We start from the raw sequence: 17,507 nt of genomic DNA, 5'->3' as shown, positions 1-17,507 counted from the left end.
AGGGAGGTGGCTACAAACATTTGAATCAAGTAGGGCAACCAAGCAGGAGACTTTGGTGCAGGGTCAGCCAGTAAACTTATTATTATTTTGTCCCTGTAGGGATCATGGTGCTGAGAAACCAAGGCTTTTCTCTCTCTTTTTTTTTGGTGTCTCCAGTCCCTGGGTTTTCCAATACAGGGACACAGGGTTGCAGCTGGGAGTTGTAATATGGCCAGTCTGAAATATAGAATGGCAGGGCTTTGGGGAACCAAGGAGTTCCGGAGCGCAAGACCAAGTACTAGGTGGAATAGGGCCTTGGAGTCCCAAGGTGATCCTGGGCCCAACTACCATGACAGGTTGCCCACAGAGAAAGAAAGCAGCTCTTCTACCTGCCCCAGGGTCCCCTCTAGGACATTGGTTATAGCCTAAGCCTTCTTGAAAGAGAGCAGGACTGGAGAAGCAGAGGAAGGCCAGCAGCCCAGTGGGAAGGTGAGAGTTGTCTTCTTGCGACAGGTAACTGCTAACAAGCAATGAACCTTAGTGGAGAAGGAAGACAGTGCCTGTAAGGTGGTAGGGAAAGGAGGGGCTTGGGGGAAATAGTCCTTGCAGAATGTATAGGCAGTGTCTCTGGTTAAAGTATATCCTTTGTGTGAAAGTACAGAGGCTCAGTAAGTAGGACTTTCCCATTACAGTCCTCCCTGGCTTACAGGGCAGAGGTTGGCATCAGCTGGATAGGTTCTCATCTAGACTCATGGAGAACTTTCATCAAATAGCAGATGAGTTTTGCAGATAAGGATTTTTTTTCTCCTTACCTTTCCCACCAACAATGAAGGTATAGACACCTTGGGTATCACAGTGACACAGGGCTCCAGCCCTACTGTCCCTTCCATGGATTCTTATGTTTGCAGTTCCCAGAATGGGAGAGACAGGTTTGGGAACAAAGTTTTAGAGTCTTTCATAGCACACTGAACAGTGTTGGGCAGGTCATGTCACTGGTTGTCCTGTCTCTGATGGTTGATTGAGGAAAAAAAAGACTTCGCTTCTGCTTGGAAATTAAAGAGGTTGCTTTAGAAATTAGGGAGGTAGAGGAGAAGCAGTCATGTCTGAGACATGCAAAGTTGCAACAGATTTTTTTAGGACTTGCACTGTGTAGACCTGTTGGTGTTCTAGGTGCCTCTGTCAAAACTGGCAAATGGTAGGGTTTGTTGGGTATCTCATGAGTGCTGTCTGTTCCTTTTTAGGGTTCGGCAAAAGGCTTCAACTGGCAAATACAGTCCTGATGATGGTAAGTCTTTATTATTATTATTATTATTAGTAGTAGTAGTAGTAGTAGTAGTAGTATTTTTATTTTTATTATATGACAGCTTTAAGTGAATGGTATGGCTCCCAGGCTGAGCAATGGAGATGCAAGTCAAGTACCTTCTATCCCTTCAACCCTTCATCCTTTCTTGTATGTGTACCACATGGTCTCTGACACTGGTGGAAGATGCTAGGACTTCCTCTCTGCCCTCATGAGAGAGGCTACATGGAGCAGACTCCCACAAACTTGGTCTTAACTCCCTCTCCAAAGAGTTGGCTTTCTGTGGGGATGGAGGAAAGCCAGGCCTTGACAAGAACGATTACAAACTGATGTTCCTGCTGCTGGATTTGTTCCCTTCTGAACAAGGAACTTCAATTTTCTGACAGCTTTTTTATTCTTTATGATTTCCCCTGCTTAGTTTAAGCATGGAGTTGCTTTTACTTTTTCTTTTGTTTGTTTCCTTTATTGTTTCTTTAAATTAAATTTTGATTGGTCTTTAATGGTGAGTTTCAGACAACAAAGCAAATGAATGACTAATACAATAAAGTAGTGCTACTTGTCTTATTTACTTTGGTATTGGATTCCATTTACTTTATGCTGCGCACACATTTCAGTGTTACAAAACATAAATGCATTTAAAAAGCTCTCAGGAAAGATGGACATTTTGGCATGTGGAGGGGTAGGGAGTACCTGAGATTTCTGCTTTCTGAGGATGTGTGGGAGGCTGGCTGTTTATTTAGTGCCTGAAAACTAGTTTAAAGCATTGGTTTGAGAATAAGAAGCATCATCATTTGTATTTCTCTTCTGGGGGTAGAAAGTTATGTTTTGGCAGCAAGAAGAGGTTAGAGGAACATTTTTTTTTTTTTTTTTTTGTTGCTTTTTGTTGTTGTAGGTTTATTTGTTTTTGTCCCAGCTTCTTCAGTTTCCCTTGTTGGCTGCTTCTCAATAGATAAGAGTACTAACATAACTGAACTCAGCTTAAAGTATCTGCAGTATAACTTGGCAGTAACTGAGTTAATACTTCTGTCAAATGACTGAGGATCTTTGGCCTCTCAGAGTGGCTTTTTAAAGCAGATTGAGAGGCACGTGCTATGTCTAAATATACATATACATATAACTACACATTTGTGTGTTATGTCTCATGTGTGTTTGAAATGGTTTTCTTCACAATCAAGCAAGCAGGAATTTATAAATTGTGTTTAAAATACTCTGAGTTGGTGGAGATCTGGCTGCAAAACCACAGCAGGACTCTGGGTGCTGGAGTCAGCAGTGAAAATGGAAATGACCTTTACACTGTGGAGGTTGGAGAGATGAAAGAATTGAATTAGGGGCCTGGAGGAGCCCAAGTTGATGCCAAAGGGTCACTGTAAACCCAAGAGGCATGGTCTCAGCAGGGTGATGGAGCTGCCCTGGGATGAGAAGCCTAGGGTCAGCCACTCCTGGTGGTATCCTGGAGGATGCAAGTTCTGCTGGTGACTGAGAAGCTGTTTTCCAGGCTGCCCTCGCAATAGGTGGAAATTAAATCCTGGTAATTGAGGTCTTCAGAGACCTCAGGAGGTCACCTGCAGGAGGTGCTGAGCTGAGCCCAGAGCAGGTGACTGGAAAGCTGCATTCCTGGGGAGGGAAGGTCACAAGAGAGCATCCCAAAGAAAGGATAGAGAAATTGGATACCTTCACCTGCTGTGTTTTTCCTCCCAAATATGTGGGCCTCTCCCTCTTCATTGCCCAACATTGCCTGGCTATCTGTCACAGCCCCATCTCTTCCTCTGTGAAGAAACCATGTCCTACCCATGTGCTCTTGAGAGTGTTTCTGATGTTGAAAAAGAAAGTGTTAACTATGTTTTTTCCTGTCCTGCCGATCACCCGCTGCATGTTGGTTTTCTCAATACTTTCTCCCCACCCACTGGAATTTCTCTTCCTTGAAAGTGACTCTGGCTCTCCTCTTTCCTTTTACTCCACTATTCTTTCCCTTGCTCTGAAAAAAAAATAAAAATTAAAAAAAAAATAAAAAAGCAGACAACAGAGATGCTTGTAAAACTCTCTCTCTGTGATCTCCAACATTGCTTTGAGTCCTGTGTGCCCCATTGCTCCTGTCACCTATATTATTTCCTATATATATTTCAGAATATTTCAGAATATTTCAGAATATTTAAGGTTGGAAGGGACCTCTACAGATCATCTAGTCCAACCTTCCTGCTCAAGCAGGCACACCTASAGCAYGTGGCACAGGGTGGCATCCAGGCGGGTTTTGAAGACCTCCAGAGAAGGAGACTCCACAACCTCCCTGGGCAGCCTGTTCCACTGCTCTGTCACCCTAACAGTAAAGAAGTTCCTCCTCACCTGGAGACGGAACTTCCTGTGTTCCAGCTTGTGTCCATTACCCCTCGTCCTATCGCTGGCCACCAGTGAGAACAGCCTGTCCCCTTCCTCCCTGCATTCTCCCTTCCTGAACTTATACATATTAATCATATCCCCTCTGAGCCGYCTCTTCTCCAGAGAAAACAGAAAAAATTTCCTTCCTCATTCTTTCTTCCTTCCCTGGGGGACATCTTGACACCTCCCATTCCACATCATAATTATTCAAAGGAGAGAAAAACTGTGGAAGAACCACACCTAGGTCACCATGTAGCCCAGCATTTGCTTTGGTGACTCACCCACATGCTGGGAAATGTAACCAAAATCAGTGACTGAGTTGGAGACTGCAGTGACTATTAGAGCCAGTGCAGAACACTTCATCTCGCTGGCATGTTTCCTTTGTGGCTACTGCTTGATTTGGAGAGAAAGATGATGTGGACATCTTTGCCCACATCCACCATCCTCACAGATGTATAGATGAGGGCAGAGTGGTGAATGTCGTCTATCTGAACTTTAGCAAAGCTTTTGACACCGTCCCTCACAACATCCTCCTGAGCAAGCTTCGGAAGTGTGAGATAGATGAGCAGACAGATGGATTAGAAACTTGTTGCATGGCAAAGCTCAGAGGGTGGTGATCAGTGGTGCAGAGTCCAGTTGGAGGCCTGTGGTAAGCGGTGTCCCCAAGGGGTCAGTCCTCAGTTCGGTCCTGTTAAACTTATTCCTAAATGACCTGGATGAAGGGATGGAATGCTCCCTCAGCAAGTTTGCTGATGATACAAAACTGGGAGGCGTAGCTGATAGCCCTGAGGGCTGTACTGCTGTCCAGAGAGACTGGGACAGACCGGACAACTGGGCAGTGAGAAATCTCATGAAGTTCAATAAGGGAAAGTGCAGGGTCCTGCACTTGGGAAGGAATAACTCCAGACACCAGCACAGGCTGGGAACTGACCTTCTGGAGAGCAGCACCTCCAAGAGGGACCTGGACATCATGGTGGACAACAAATCGACCATGAGGCAGCAGGGTGCCCTCGTGGCCAAAGCCAACCGGATCCTGGGGTGCATTAAGAAGAACATCTCCAGGAGGTTGAGGGAGGTGATTGTCCCCCTGTACACAGCCCTGGTGAGGCCACATCTGGAGTACTGTGTCCAATTCTGGGCTCCCCAGTACAAGAGAGTTGTGGAGCTGCTGAAGAGAGTCCAGCACAGGGCTTTGAGGATGATCAGGGGCCTGGAACACCTGCCCTATAAGGAAAGGCTGAGCGAGCTGGGCCTGTTCGGCATGAAGAAGAGAAGGCTAGGGGGGGACCTGATCAGTGTCTATAAATGCCTCAAGGGAGAGAGTGAGGAGGATGGGGCTGGCCTCTTTTCAGTGGTGGCCACTGATAGGACTAGAAGAAATGGCCACAAATGGATGTACCTAAAGTTCCACAGGTACGTGAGGAAAAAATTCTTGACAGTGAGGGTGACAGAGCACTAGAACAGGCTGCCCAGAGAGGTTGTGGAGTCTCCTTCTTTGGAGATCTTTAAAACCTGCTTGGATGCAATCCTGTGCCACATGCACTAGGCAACCCTGCGTGTGCAGAAGGGTTGGACTAGATGACCTCTGGAGGTCCCTTCCAACCTCAAGCATTGTATTAGTCTATGATTCTATGTCATTTGAGTGTGCGTGCCTCAGTGTCATGAACACGAGGAAACATTTCTCTTGCACTCTTCCTGGTTATCATGATTTCCAAACAACTTTAAAGCAGCAGGGGTAAAAATCTACCATGAGAGAGGGAACATTGCATGGCAGATGATGAGCAGATGGTGCATCAGAATTGAACCTTGTACCTACCAGATAGCTTGTTCCTGCAGCAGTCTGCAACAAGAGCGCTGCTAGTGCTGTTTCAGGGCTAAAGAAGTTTCTTGCAGAGGAGAGCCTTGCCTTGGCTGATGATCAATGCTGTTTTGTCTACTTCAAATGCTCCTATGATATTCTTTCAGTTTTCTTTGCCTTACCACTCTGGGAGGGCAGAGGACACCAGATCCAAGGCCACAGCCAAACAAGCACAATGAATGTGTCAGAGGATAGAGCAAACAGGACTTAGTGTCAAATATCCTTGCTGTGTGGGACTGCCCACATTGTCAGCATTGTCAGGAAGATCTGCCTATGCTCATTGCTTTGGGATGGGTGGGGCATTGGCCAGCCAGAAGAACTTGGAAAGATGTGGGGGATTGTCAGGCTACAGTAATGATGAGTATGTTTATGTACTGACTGGCTAGTTGGACCTCTGTCAGGCTAGATATATTTCATCTTCCCTCTGCCTCTCTGCCATATACTAGCTGCACAATATCGTGACAAGGGTGAAGCTTTAAGAGCAGCATTTCCTCTCTTGCCATTTGCCATCACTAGAAGACAGGATGTTGTCCCAGTGTGTCTTGCTCTCTGCCTTTCAGGGAATAGCATGCTTGACAACCTGTCTGTGACTTTTCCAGGGATAACTTGAGGGAGGTAGTGACAGGTGACTAGATCCTCACTTGGAGGGAGAGGGAGGAAAAGAATTAGAAAATTCATACGAGTGCTGCAAATATGAGATTTGTCCTAGAGTTTGCTATGCCTTGCAGTCCTGCAAGCATATGCAGGGGGATTGGACTAGAAGATCTCTAGAGGTCCTTTCCAAACTTAACTATTTGTGATTAGTACATCCTGAGTGTGCAGGGGACTTCCAGCCTTATAAGGAGCTACTTTAGCCCAGTCTTCCAGGTTAAGGGGAGTGGAGGGAGAATCAAGGTCCAGCCAGGGAAGTCGGTCAGGTGTCATTCTCGATCCCAGCTCAACTCATCAGTGCTAGACTCTGTCTTCTGTACTCTTAGGGAAGGAGTATGTGACTGTGCTATAATTATCCTTATAAGGAGATCCTTCCAGAATCTTCAGGTGAGTTCCAAAAGATTATCTGCTCTTTATACCGTTAGTGAGATGGATTTCAATCCCTTATTGGATGTTTTGCAAATGTATCAGTTCTTTAGCCAGTTGGGTACTGTTTGCAATTTTTAGCAAAACAAAACTGCTGTACCTTCACAAGGCTTCCAACTTCCCTATCTTGTTTTTAGGGATAGTACCCAAGGTTTCTCTATCACTTTTCTGGCACATTGACAGAGTTTGTTCAATTTGGCAGTTTCAGTTGTTAACTCTTTGCTTGCCCATCAGGAAACATTTGCTTTGCAGTATACTCTAGTGGGAGGTAGAGTGCCTCCTTGGTCTTTTCTCACTGACTTAAGGCTAACTAGCTCTTATGGGTCTATTTCCATTGCAGGATCTGGGATAATGACCTCTTCACATCCTATTACAGCCAGTACTTCTGAGGGAAGCAGCTATGGTGCTATTGGTACAGTATCTTCCATACCTAGGGGCAGGGAAGTGGGGACTGTATCTGGGACAAGATTACGCTCAGATTTAGTGCTTTAAGACCCGAAGGGACTGAAGATACAAGCTAGTCTAACAACAGGACAAAAAGAAACTGTAGCTTAGGAGATTCGAGCAGTATAGTAGGAAATAATTTTGCACCAAAAAAGCAGCACAACTCTGGAACATACTCTAGTCTCAGCTAGACAAAGCCACAGTCCTGCTTCTAGCAAGGGGTTGAACTACATTGCCAAATATCCTCCCAAGCTAGCCTCCAAGAGTCTGCCATTAGCTCATTAAGCCTCTGTAGTCTTCCAAAGAAGGAAATGCTCTGGACTGTGTGCCACAAGGCACGAGAGAGATGGAAGTTCTTTCTCTGGAGGCTTCATTAGGTGAGCAATAATTGTCAAAAGATAAACTATGCCCTGGGCAGCAGAGGAAACAAAGCTCTCTAGAATGCTGCTATATTGAGATTATGGAAAATTCCTTCCTTTGCCAAAGTATTTCTTGATCTCTTTGCAAGTGTTGCTCCTGTCGAAGGGCAGGTCCTGATCAGCTCAATGCTGAGGGACTTCTTGGACAAAGCTCTTGGATTTGGCAGAATTGGGACTCAGGTGCAGGTGATGTGGTGCTAGTCAGAGTTGCTCAGATGAGGGCAGTAGCTCTGTAATTTTTAGTCCTTGCTTAGGTTACGTTTGCTCTCCTTGCTGTAAAGATACCCTGACATCTCAGATGCTGCCCTGTTGTAGAACTGTGAAGTTGCAGTACCTCCAAACACCTGGTAGAGAAATTCAGAACTGAGGCTTTATGGCCTCCGAGAAAATTCAGGAGGAATTTGATCTTGGAACAGAGTTGAGGGCTGCAAGCTTTTTTCAAGAGTATGCTTTAAAAGCATTTGGAAGATTAAACTTAAGTGTTCTGCTCAAATAATCTGAGCAGTAGGCTTGCAGGGAATTCATCAAATTCCTGCTGTGTGAATTCCTACCTATACTGGACGTTAGTACAGGCAATCCCAATAACCTGCAGGTGAGCAGTACTATACATTTGGGGAGGCAAAGCAGATCTTCTGCCTCTGAAAGTCCAGCTTCTTTCTTCCAGTCTGTTACATGTTTTCAGAAAAGCTTACACACAAAGATTATACAAAAACTGCCTGACAACGTGTGTCTGACTCCCACACTGTTGTTTCAGTAGGACTTTCTGGCTTGTTTTGGACTTCCAGATTTCAGAGTCCAGGCTAATAAAGAGTAGAAAAAGTTACAGAGATAAAAAGCAGAGGAAACGCTGGGACAAAGAGAATGCTGGGGTAAGGGGCAGAATGGATAAGGAAAGAATTGTGACTTATTTCTAGCATTCAGAGATTTTGGGAAGTGCTGTGATCATGGGACAATTTGTTTCCCTGAAATGGCCTTCCCCGCTTTTCATAGCAGAGAAGGGTTATTTCCTTGATGCTGTCCATAGAGAGATTTAGTCTTTGACCAATTCCTTCTCTCCACTCTACTCCAGATGAGTCAAGCTCCAATGGTGGAGAGCAGTTGTCTTCCCTCGAGCGAGGGCCGCAAGATGATTCTGACACTGACAGCTCTGTTGAGGAAGAGAGCGACTTCGACACCATGCCAGAAATTGACAGTGATAAGAATGTCATCCGCACTAAGGTAAGTTGCCATTGCAGCCACGGTTGTGATGCTGGGCAATGGACAAAGCTGGACCAGTACCAGCACTATTTACTTACCAGGTTTTTTAAGTTTCCATTCCTTCTTTGAAGGATTTCCTGTAACAAAAATAAATGTATTTTGAGTGTTATTCCACAGTCTAGAAAGTCTTTGTCATGGTGCTCTACTAAAATGAGTGATTTAATTTTTCTCTCTTTCACATACTACTAATGCTTTAGGTGTTCCTCTATTTGTCAGACTTGTCCAGGAAGGACCGAAGGATTGTCAGCAAAAAATACAAAATTTATTTCTGGTAAGGCGATGATAACTTGAATAACGCTACAGTTCAGTGCTAAGTTTTTGGTTGTGGACTCTTCATTTGTGTCCACATGCTCTTATTTTCAAAAATGCTTGAGGCTTGAGCATTTAGGCTTGATTTTTCAAAAACGCTTTAGGCTTGAGGATTTTTTTGAGCCATCCTGTTATGCACTCTGCCCCTGGCTCTGTTCCAACCACTAGCTGCAGGTCTCACATACTTCAAGTGAGGGTATTTGTGGACCAGTTCAAACAGATCGAATGAAACGAGATGAAAACTCACTTGTGTTAACAGCTCTAAAGTACAATAATGACCATTGTACTGGAACACACTGAGGAAGGTGGAATTGTCATTTAAACACATATGCGTGTGATCCACGTGCTAGCTTTTTTGTGCCCTTTAGCACTTGCTTTTTGTTGGAGAGTATTAGCATGTTTGCTCTTCTGCTCCAGAATATTGCAACTGAGCTGGCATAAAGCTCTGACTGGAAGGTTTGTTGGGAGAGAAGGATCTGTGCTCTTAGGCATGGGGTTGTATGTGCGAGCTCCGCAAGCACAATGGGGCTCTGTGTTGGGCGTGTGGTGGTTATGCTGTTGTGTGTAATTGCTGCTGTTGTCTCCTCCCTGCAGGAACATCATCACTATAGCAGTGTTTTATGCCCTGCCAGTAGTCCAGCTCGTCATCACCTACCAGACGGTGCGTCAGCCTCTGCGTGGCTGTCCCCTGAGTCAGCCTGGTCTTCTTGCCTTTAAGCCTGCTCTGCATCTGTGTGGTGCAAGAACAGTTGCAGTAAAATGGGGTCATACTTGAATCCCTCTTAATGTCTAAGGAGCAATTTACTTCAGCTGCTCTCTGCACCAGGTGCTGAGCGCTGCTGCTGGCCTTGACATGCAGAGCTTGCAGTTTTTCTGCTATTTTTATCTGGAAAGTGGGAAGTTCAACTGTCTTCCTACCTCTCTGATGTCTCATTTGGGCCTGTTTCACCTTAGAGGCAGGAGGAATAAATTATTTCTAAGCTTTACTCATCTACCAGATCTGTTGTGAACTGAGTGACTTTTTTTCCTCCTCTCCTTCCCTACCTCTGCTTGCACCCTTACCATCCTGCTGCTATTCAGAGATGCATTAGCAGCAGAGATGCATTAGCATCTAGTTTTTGCCTCTTGTTCTTTTAGTGGAGGTGGAGGAATCTCCCTATTAGGGGAGGGGTGAGGATACAGTATGTTTCCTCTGAAAACTTCTTTCAAGTTTGTGGCCCCTATCACCCTCTTGCCCTCATAAAAGCTTCATTTGTAAATGCTGCTACTTCTCTGGTGCTTGAGTTACGCTGTATCCTAGTCCTTAAAATGCCTCTTGAGGCACAGGGTGCTTGACTCAGTGACTTTCTCCTAAAATGTTGGCACCCAGTCCATTAAATTGGACAAGGAGAGAAAAAAAAGACCAGCGGGGATTTGGAACAACCAAAGACTTGGCTGATAACATCCAGTCCTGTGCAAAGCACCTCTGGGCTGCTACAGCAGGTTTTGCTGCTTTTCTGTACCATAGTCTCCGAGCTATAGCGGGTTGTGCAAAGCCATTTGCAGAGTGTAGTGTTATAGAGCTGCAACTCATGAATGCCATATATACACAGTACGGCATTTACATCTGGCTTGCATGCTAGTGCATAAAGCAGACCTTTCAAAATGGAGAGGAAGTGCTAACACTGGGGCTCTGGCCTCCTTTCTTCCCAGGTAGTGAATGTGACAGGCAATCAGGACATCTGCTACTACAACTTCTTGTGTGCTCACCCCCTTGGAGTGTTGAGGTGTGTGACCATTGATATGGTTTTGTGTATCCTGCCTGTTTGTGCTGTACCTGAGTGAAGATTTTGTCTTTGCCAGGCTTAGAGCATCCATGCTGATAAGACCACAGAGATTTAGGGCTCATAGCAGAGTCTCCCTCACTTTTCCCCTTAGCTCAGCTACGGCTTTCTGTTGCAGTGAAACAGAAACACTGGTACCAGTGTTCCTGGTACCCAGGAACATTGGTACTTGAATTTCCTTAGCAAATCTACTGGAAAGCAAGGAAGGGCTCTGGAGCTCTTCTAAACACTTCCGTAGGCATCAAAGACGTAGCAGCTCTGCAAAGAAGTTTAGCTCAGTCAGTTTTAGCTCAGAAGTTTAGCTCAGTGCAGCATTTCTCTGATCTAACATGGAAATGGGAGAATGTAAAAGGGAGAACGCAAAGAAGATGGGGTCAAACTGTTCTCAGTGATAGCCAGGGAGAGGACAAGAGGTAATGGGTGCAAACTGAAACACAGCAAGTTTCATCATGAGGAAGAACTTCTTAGCTGTTAGGGTGACAGAGCACCAGAACAGAGAGGCTGTGGAGTCTCCTTCTTTGGAAATCTTCAAAACAAGCCTGGATATGACCCTGTGCCCTGTGCTCTAGTGAGCAGGGAGGTTGGACTAGATGATCCCTAGAGATCCCTTCCAACCTCAACCATTCTGTGATTCTATGAAATGCAGAGAGCCTAAAGTTTGGAATCTTACAAGGAAAGTGTTTAAATCCACTGAGACAGGTGAAGTATCCAACCTAAAGTTATCATGCAGGATGTAAAACTAACTACAAGTGTTTGAACAACTGATAAAGTGCAGAGTAAGCGAGGGAAAAAGATCAGACACACAGTCTGTGACCTAGGGTTCTCCCTTCAGGTGCTCTGCTGTCCCTATCTTAAACTTTCTTGTTTCCTGCAGTGCCTTCAACAACATCCTCAGCAATGTGGGCCACGTGTTGCTGGGCTTTCTCTTCCTCCTGATTGTGTTGCGCAGAGACATCCTCCACCGTCGGGCCATGGAGATGAAAGATATCTATATTCTGGTAAGGAGCACTGATGCATGGGACCTAGTGGAGGATGGGAAGGATAAGGGGGATTTAGAAGCTAAATAGAGTGAGCTACACAGTGGCTTTCCATTTGCTTTCCTTGATGGAGGACTGAGTCTTTCTTTTGTCTCAAGATATGTCAGTACCAGGACACAGAGATCTCCAAGCCAGAAGTTTCATGCAGTTAACTTGGATTTGTTTCCTGTGGATTCTGCTGGCTGTGTAGCATACTGTGTTGGTATTGGTAGAGAGAGGACAGATGCAGGGGTGGGTAGTGGGGAAGACGCAAAGGGAGAATGAAAATTCGCTTGTGATTGGCATAGTGAGGGATATTGTATTGTGCAGCTTTACTCTCTTCCAGGATTATGGAATCCCAAAGCATTTTGGTCTCTTTTATGCTATGGGCATTGCTCTGATGATGGAAGGGGTGCTCAGTGCCTGTTATCATGTCTGCCCAAATTACTCCAATTTCCAGTTTGGTAAGCTGAGTTACCTGTCTGCTTTTGAGTTGGTGGTGGAATTTGCTGTGCTCTGCCTCCTGCTGAGTATTTCCCATTCTTCTGCCTGCACAAAACTTCCCTAGAGTTTGCCTAATTCAAGGTGTAGTCAGGAGGTGTATGACTCTGGAAATAAGGGACTACTGCTCTTCAACCTCCCTTCCAGGGTCCTGGGGACTTCAGTAGTGTGCTACTGGCAGGAGCTTCCCTCATTTTTTCTGCTTAGAGATTGAAGATGGAAAATGCACAGTCAGGATGTCTGAGTGCTGCAGCCCAGATTTCTTTGTACTCCACTGCAGTGGAAATGCTTTCTTTGGGGACCTCTCTGCTTCCCTGCCTGTTCCTGTGCTGCTTTGTGTTGCTGAGCATTTGTCTTATGGGTCCTATTCTTTATTGTCCCAGAGCATGTTAGATTGACGGCTTGACGGCAAAGCAAAGATGCTATCCAAAGTCACATAGCACTAAGGCTTCATGTCTGCTAGTTTTGAGTTTGTCCCTGCTTCCATGATTCTTCTTTATAGGCAATTTGGAACTGCTTGAGTCTGTTGGCAGAAGTCTGGAGTCTTTACTGACTCTCTTATTCTCCTTCCACAGACACCTCCTTCATGTACATGATTGCAGGACTGTGCATGCTCAAGCTGTATCAGACCCGCCACCCAGACATCAACGCCAGTGCCTATTCAGCCTATGCCTCATTTGCTGTGGTCATCTGTCTGGCAGTCCTTGGAGTGGTACATCTTCCTCTTATCTACTTCTCTCTCTGGGAAGGAGATGGCACTGCTTTCCAGCATGGCTCAAAGCTGAGCTGAATAAGACTGTGTGAAGTAGATGATAGCATTTGAATTCCCAATGAGCTTTTTTTTTTTTTTTTTCCCCTGGGCTCACAGATAAGAGCAGAGCAGTTTGCTCTAGGCTTGCTCTTTTTCAAGCCTTGTCTACCCTGTTCTACTCCTCCCGAGATGGGGAGGTTCATGCACCAAGATGTGCTTGTACAGACATGTTGCTGGCTTCTCATGGGGAGGTCCACCTTGGAGTTGAGGGGTGAACTGGCTTGAGCTTTGAAGAAAAGTGTCCCTTGCCAAACCGCTCATGTCTTTTCTCCTCCTTTGGGAAACTGTGTTACTGGGCACAGCTTCTGCAATTGGCTTTGCTGTCTTTGGAGAGATGCAGGGCTAGTATTATTGTCCAGGGACTTCCAGGCAAGTTTCAGAAATATCTAGTTGTAGAAGGGCAGTGGTGCAGAGGGAGCCAGCAGCTAGAATAGCAAGAGGATGACCGTTGTGTGCCAGCAGTTGCCAGTGGGTCAGACTGGTGTGAGGCTTTGCCCTTTTGCTCCTAGCAGCACAGGCCCTGAGCTGGCTTGCCTGAACTGCCAATCTATAGTTGACCTTTGAGGTCTCTGCTCTCTTCTCTGAATGTTTGGAGTTTCATTCAGCAGTAACTAGACAAAATCTATTGAATTCTTGCATTGAACTAAAAGCTGTGTCCCAGTAGGTTTTTAGCCCAACACTACCCAATGTAATGCAAGTTATCAATCAGTTCTGTAAAGGTCTTAGGGTAGGCGAAGGGATCTGTGAGATAATGCATGCTGATTTTCCTTGTGACTTCACAGAATCACTTGATAGCAGTAGACACTAAGATGCAACATAATGAGGTTTTATTACAGGAGACTATATTATCTTGTCAGGAGCTTTGAGGAGTAGAGCAAGCTTATAAGCTGCATATCTCCCTAGTTCCACTCACACAGAAGCAGCTTTTCTGCCTTTGTGTAAGTTGTTTGATCATAGGGAAGGAAACATTTAGGAGAAAACAGTGTGTGCTCACAGCAGGCACTGAGTTCCTGGGCACTTCAGCATATGACAGAAACATTAAGGTTTTCATATAGCATTAACCTGGATTTGTAGACAACTTCCAGTTCTTAAATAAACTAGAAGTGTATGACAGGAGCAACTGCCTGCACAGCAGCTTTGCTGTTTTCAGAATAAAACTAACCATTTGCTCAGTTGCTGTGTAGCGTGACTGGCTCTTCAGAGTTTACCACACATGGACCATGTCTGACAGGTTCTATAGCTGAATTAAGTGAAAGATCTTCTGAAACAATGGTGTGTTCTCACCTTGTACCTCTGAAGAATCCACATGTCTTAAAAATCATTGGATGTAGGCATTACTAGGAGTAATTTTAGTCTGATGTGATGCACTAGTTAAAGTAATGACTGGTTCCCTCACTGCCTGTTTGTCGAATCCAGCTCAAGGTCTGCAAGTTGCTGCCCAGGCGCAGAGAGAAATTGCTTGGGCTTGGGAGTCCCTGCATTTCTGTTCTCTGAGCCAGCTGCACTCCTCTGAATTTTCAGTCCTCTCTGAAGAGTTGAAAAAATGGTCTCTTCTCCAAAAGTACTGAGCTGTTATTGCTTTTCTGGACTTCATCTGGATTTATAGTTTTGTTTTCAAATTGAGAATTTGGGGGTTTATTTCTATGGTCAGTGATGATTTCTAACACCACATGGAGGTTGAGGAGAGAGTGGGAAAGGGACTGAGCCACTGTTAGCAGGGCTCAATTTGCTCTTAATATATTTTTGTTTTCAGGTATTTGGAAAAAATGACATGTGGTTTTGGGACATTTTCTCAATGATCCATGTTCTGGCCTCTCTGGCTCTCAGCACTCATATCTACTACATGGGCCGCTTCAAGATTGGTAAGTGCTGCAACTGAACTGTGTTGCTCTGTGGTGTCCATGCATCTTCTCTTCTCACTAACACAAGTGACTGCTGGAGTACTTGGTGCCTCTGTGAGCCTAGTCCTTTGGCCTGTGCTTGTCCTGGGTTAGTCTATCCTGTCCCTCATCTGAGGCTCTTTCTGCCTCCCAAAGCCCTCATGCTGCTCCTCTGCAGACATGTAGGAGTCAGCAGGACTAGGCTGCCCCATGGAGCTAGAAGAGCTGGGCTCCTTCTTAGGAGCTTGTCATATAGCTACAGCTCTTCCTTGTGCTATGCTCACAGGAGCAAGCTAAATAAACACCATCACGAGGTAAGGGAGTGGTGTGCTGGAAAACCTGGCTCTTGTGTTCTGCTTACAAACTTGTTTCTCTTTCTTCTTCTGCTTCTCTCTGCCTCAGATGACCTTGATTCAGGTAACCGGCAGCAGCTCCTATTCTTCCCTGGGGAGGTGACTGAGAAGCAACATAGCAGTTAGGGCTGCATGAATGTGTGGGGAGGCACCCTCAGGGGCTGACTCTCCAGGAGTGAAGTCAGTTTGCCAGAGTGCAGCTTGTCCTTCTTCCTTGACAGGAAGAAGATGGTCTAGTGTCATATCAGAGCTCTCCTGCACTAGAGACTTTTTAGCTCCATGTTTAGGTCCATGTTAGATGTCTGTGCGTGTGGGTGGGGTGCATGCATATTCATATCTGCTCATTCTCCCTGCCACTAATGACTCCTCTGTAATGACTTTTACGGGCAGGAATATCTTGAATGCATGCTGCTTCTACAGGCCCTTCTGATGACTCTGAGGGACAGATGTCTGCTGTGGTCCCCTTTTAAAGCAGCTTGTTCCACAAAAGGAATTTTTCTCCCTTGCTGCACATGCAGAGAAACACTAAGCTTTTCATATAGCATTAGTCCTCCAGAGAAGTGGCTGCAAGGGCCAGCCTGCTTGTACATACAGCCAGCCTATTTGAATCCTGGGCTGTGTCAGTTTCAAGAGATGATGTCTTTTTAACATGTCACCCCAGACAAACATCATCTGTATCTCAATCATGGTGGCTGCCCTACAGCTCAGTACAAACTGCTTTCCTAGAGCCAGCAATGAACCTGCACACTGCCCTGTTCATCTGCAGACTGGGTCCTCTGCCAGCTAGCAGGTGCCCACTCTTCCCCATTCAGCCATTTGCAGCTCACTCTGGCTGCACTGTCTTTTTAACCTCTTTTCTCTGGCAGACTTGGGGATATTTCGTCGGGCAGTGATGGTGCTGTACACGGACTGTATCCAGCAGTGCAGTCGACCAATGTACATGGTAAGATTTCCTCTTATCTTGGGATCTCCCTCACCACTCACTCACTTATGAGGTACAGAGGAAAAGGTTGTCCCTTTTTGCAAAAGTGATGCTTCACAACTTTTCGTCCCTAAAATATATGGGTAGATGCAGATCTCTAGTGGAGCTGTTTACCCTGACCAGGCCTCCTCTGTTCTAAGGTTCAGTGAATAAAAGATCAGCGCAAAGGTACTGCAGATGCGATAGGATTTGCCTTTGCCCTTGCTCCCTGGGAGGTGTCATTTCAAAGAGATTGGCATAAGACTTTGGGCAGTAACTGTCCCTTATGGCTCTGGGGCTAAAGCAGTGGCTATTGATATTCCTACAGCACCCCAGGGCAAACAAGGAAGAAACAGCAGCTGTTACCTTATATCCCACTGACTCCTTTTTATTTGGTACAGAGGACAGATTATAGCTTGAAGCCAAGTGAGCTTTGTATCTGTGAGCATCCATCTCAATAATCTTCTTAATTCCTTCACCTCTGAATAAGTGCCAGACTGAATTTTGCAAGCAAACTAGGATCAATCAAGCATGAAGTAAGGCTAGTTATCCTGAAAGAGCTGTCATGAAAGCTGCTATAAGCACAAATGTATTTTCCCCGTGGACATATCCCTTCTGCCTGCCACAGTTACAGTGCTTCCTTAGATAATGGAGAGTTTGGTGGAAAAACGGACTCCTTGTTTTCTGGATATATCCAGAATGCTATCCAAACCTTCCACTGCCCTTTTTCACAAGCAAGTCTTTCCTCTGTGGTAACAGTCCTATAAAATAGGAGAGGAAAATCTATCTTGGAAACTAGCAGAAACTTAGCCAAGAATTCACAGTCTGAGGCTGATTCTCAAGTGCTGTGTGTCTTTAGATGCTTACTCTCCTTCTTGCAATTCTGTATTCAAATTAGAGAGGGCCAGGGCAACATCCATCATATGCACCATTATATGTATCATCATATATCCATCATATGTATTTGCAGGAGCCAGACCCCAAGCCATCAGACACTGGTATTGAATTTTCAAGGCAAAGACCTGTTTTATTCCCTCCTGGTTTCATATAATTATCAGTGTTTCCTCCACAGGACAGGATGGTGCTGCTTATTGTTGGAAACCTGGTCAACTGGTCCTTGTGAGTGCGGGGTATATGTGTCCTGTG

General features: G+C 45.3%; 1 protein-coding gene across 1 annotated transcript in view; it reads left to right on the top strand.

The window, feature by feature from the left end:
• SIDT1 (SID1 transmembrane family member 1) overlaps positions 1-17,507 on the top strand; it is a 42,722-nt gene that overhangs the window by 21,228 nt on the left and 3,987 nt on the right. The window contains exons 9-21 of the mRNA XM_026054325.1: positions 1,221-1,264; positions 6,928-6,999; positions 8,520-8,668; positions 8,905-8,978; positions 9,611-9,677; positions 10,709-10,782; positions 11,714-11,837; positions 12,202-12,319; positions 12,932-13,068; positions 14,921-15,029; positions 15,450-15,464; positions 16,267-16,343; positions 17,434-17,480. Of these exons, the coding sequence (XP_025910110.1) occupies positions 1,221-1,264; positions 6,928-6,999; positions 8,520-8,668; positions 8,905-8,978; positions 9,611-9,677; positions 10,709-10,782; positions 11,714-11,837; positions 12,202-12,319; positions 12,932-13,068; positions 14,921-15,029; positions 15,450-15,464; positions 16,267-16,343; positions 17,434-17,480 (1,107 nt within the window). The remainder of the gene's footprint in view (positions 1-1,220; positions 1,265-6,927; positions 7,000-8,519; positions 8,669-8,904; positions 8,979-9,610; positions 9,678-10,708; positions 10,783-11,713; positions 11,838-12,201; positions 12,320-12,931; positions 13,069-14,920; positions 15,030-15,449; positions 15,465-16,266; positions 16,344-17,433; positions 17,481-17,507) is intronic.

The sequence above is a fragment of the Nothoprocta perdicaria genome, unplaced genomic scaffold (genome assembly GCF_003342845.1).
Source record: "Nothoprocta perdicaria isolate Ctin4 unplaced genomic scaffold, notPer1 scaffold_120, whole genome shotgun sequence".
Taxonomy (NCBI): domain Eukaryota; kingdom Metazoa; phylum Chordata; class Aves; order Tinamiformes; family Tinamidae; genus Nothoprocta; species Nothoprocta perdicaria.
This window is presented reverse-complemented; position numbering and strand designations above follow the sequence as displayed.